This window comes from Dendrobium catenatum, unplaced genomic scaffold, assembly GCF_001605985.2.
Source record: "Dendrobium catenatum unplaced genomic scaffold, ASM160598v2 original_scaffold_236556, whole genome shotgun sequence".
Taxonomy (NCBI): domain Eukaryota; kingdom Viridiplantae; phylum Streptophyta; class Magnoliopsida; order Asparagales; family Orchidaceae; genus Dendrobium; species Dendrobium catenatum.
Genome location: NW_021554964.1, coordinates 1 through 2654, shown reverse-complemented (window position 1 = coordinate 2654; position 2654 = coordinate 1). Strand labels below are relative to the sequence as shown.

General features: G+C 33.2%; 1 protein-coding gene across 1 annotated transcript; it reads right to left on the bottom strand.

The window, feature by feature from the left end:
- Positions 1–472: 472 nt before the first annotated feature.
- LOC110106441 (WAT1-related protein At3g18200-like) lies at positions 473–2585 on the bottom strand. The gene is made up of 7 exons (XM_020836357.2): positions 2349–2585; positions 2174–2236; positions 1942–2058; positions 1603–1846; positions 1311–1397; positions 800–951; positions 473–678 (listed from the first exon to the last, which is right to left on the bottom strand). Exons 1-7 carry the CDS (start codon positions 2540–2542, stop codon positions 555–557), a joined length of 981 nt encoding a protein of 326 aa, XP_020692016.1. The 5' UTR covers positions 2543–2585; the 3' UTR covers positions 473–554.
- Positions 2586–2654: the final 69 nt, after the last annotated feature.

Genomic DNA, 2654 nt, shown 5'->3' with positions numbered 1-2654 from the left:
AGATTGTTAGCTTAAAGTTACAAAATTAATTATTTAACAAAAAATAAACATTATAACAAATCATAGATACATAAAGCAAAATAATAAAATAAAAATTAATATTAAATGCCCACTAAATTATTTAAGTATTTTTTAAAAAAATAAAATGAAAATATTGGCTTAACTTTGTGCAATATATTTTTAAAATAAAAAAAATATTATTTATGACACATTTGTCAAACATATATGATGTATCCAATATGTGAAGCAAGTACCCGAAATGATATGCTTTATTATTATGAAATATTAATGCATCATAGAAAGTAAAAAACCTATATCATTTTTTCATGCAATAATGGCCAAGTATGAGTACTTGATGCTGAAATTAAGATATTATCAACTACATGAAGCTTATTTTATCTAGCTAGCTTTATGAATGCATGCTCGACCCCTTCATAAATTCAACATGGATATTCAGTATATGTCCTTATGATAACATTAATAGAAAGTTATTGATAATATAATGTCACATGAATAATGTCTTAATGCCTTCATATCTTGACTTTCTCAGACTTTTATTGCTGCTCAAGAAGGTGGTTTGTGAGATCCTCTTTTTCCAGGTTTCCAACTTTGTTCTCCTCATTCTTCCCCCACAGTACAGAATAAAGCCCCACCATTATAAGTATGAACCCTATAAGCCTGCATTCATTAAAAAACTATAGGAAATTACTAAAATTTATGTGAAATTTTGAGTCATATATACATAATTTTTGTATTGTAAATGAGTAATAAATCTATAGGCTACGGCTATTATACTTACCCACCAGAGTACAATTGATCTCCAAGTATAATGGCTGCGAGGATGGCCACCAAGACAGTCTGTACAGGTTGGAAAACAGCAACGAATAGTGGGCCTGCCCTATCAATGCACCATGTCTGAAGAGAGAAAGTAATCCCTGAACCAACTAGGCCCTGAATATGACAAAAATACATTAATAATTTTTTGTCACTCATGGATTATTAACTTGATAAAAAATTCGGCTTGTTCAACGAATCTGTCCCATCTCCCCTATACATTAAAAACGTCCAAAACATAACTGATGAGATGTTAGAAATAATATTAGTTTTTCCTATTAATATCCTTCTCGTCAGCTTATCAACTTCAATAAAATATAGAATAATAAATGAGGGAGAGAGAAGTTTCTACGTTCTTTCATTTTAATTTTTTAGCTTGAATTGTGATAAGCTTGAAAATAAGGGGAGAGAGAGAGAGAGCTATTAAAATATCAATAAATAAATAGCAAACTGCTGGAGACTGAAGAGTTGCGTACCGCATAAAGAACGGCGAGGAGCTCTTCTCCTGAATGGATCTTCCACCTCTCAACATCCCTTTCAGTGAATGCTGCTATGGCAACAAACTGTATTACACCAAAAAAACAGGTGAGTGTCGTTACTGAGAGCCTAGCTGGGTAGTGCTTGAGCACTGGTACCTGAAATTTAGGATATTATTTAAATAATCAATATTAATTTTCAATGAAGAAACACAAACATCTAATAAATTGATTGTTTATTTAACATGAGGAAGTTTTTGCAAGAAATTAAAGACTTGATCATCTTCAATACCTGGAAAACCATCCAACCAGACCAAGCAACACAGTTTAGTAGAATATAGACACATCCTAAGGTCCAATGCATTATCTGGTTTGAAGAGATGATCAAGGATTTTCCCAGTATTGTGAGGTTTAGGTGGTGTTGAAGAAGAGGAGAACCCTTATACAAGGTTAAGATGGTTGCTCCACTAATACAAACTGCAGTTCCCATCACCTTTGCAATGCCATACCTCTTCTTAATGTTCAATTTTTCAAGCCTGCAATATTAACTACTGCCCATTATGTTACCAAAACAATTGTAAAGCAAGTCAATTTGAGCTAATTACTACTATTGCTGAAAAGATGGAATCACCTTAAGGCTGCAGCCATCGCAAATGTGATCGCTGGAGTTGAATTCTGTATTGCAGATACATAAGTTGGAGACAAGTAGTACAAACCCAGTATGTAAGACCCTTGGTTAGCTGTAATTCTGCAAGGCATTCAGTGATTAATAAACATTGTGAATTTTGAAAAAAAAAACCAGCATAATGGTCTTTATAAAGTGCTGGTGGGTTATTTGATTAACTGAATTATTGCTTAATTACCCACAAAGCGCAAGAAGAAACAACTCAATTAGGATCGAGAAGGTAAGAGGTGGCCTGTCATTCCTAAAGAAAAATAGATTGGAATATGCAGACATTAATTTGCAGGAAAAAAAAAATAGTATTTAATGCTTCAATACACTTGTGTGACATTCAATTAAGAAATTCAATGCCTTACTTTTCTAGAAAATAGGCAAAGGGAGCCAGCAAAACTACAGCAATGATATTTCTGTAGACAAGGAGTAGCAGTTTGCTTATGCCCATGTTTAGCGCCACTCTTGACACTATGTGAGATCCTGCATAGCACAAGTGAAGCAAAAATACGGTTATGAGGAGTTTCAACTTGTTAGAAAATTGATACTCTCTTCCCATCTTTTTCTTTGTCACACTTTAGTTCTCTCCCTCGACTGCTCAAGTGCTTTGCTTAATATGGTGCTTGAATAGAGAAGAGATAAAGGTGCATATATATATATATATATATATA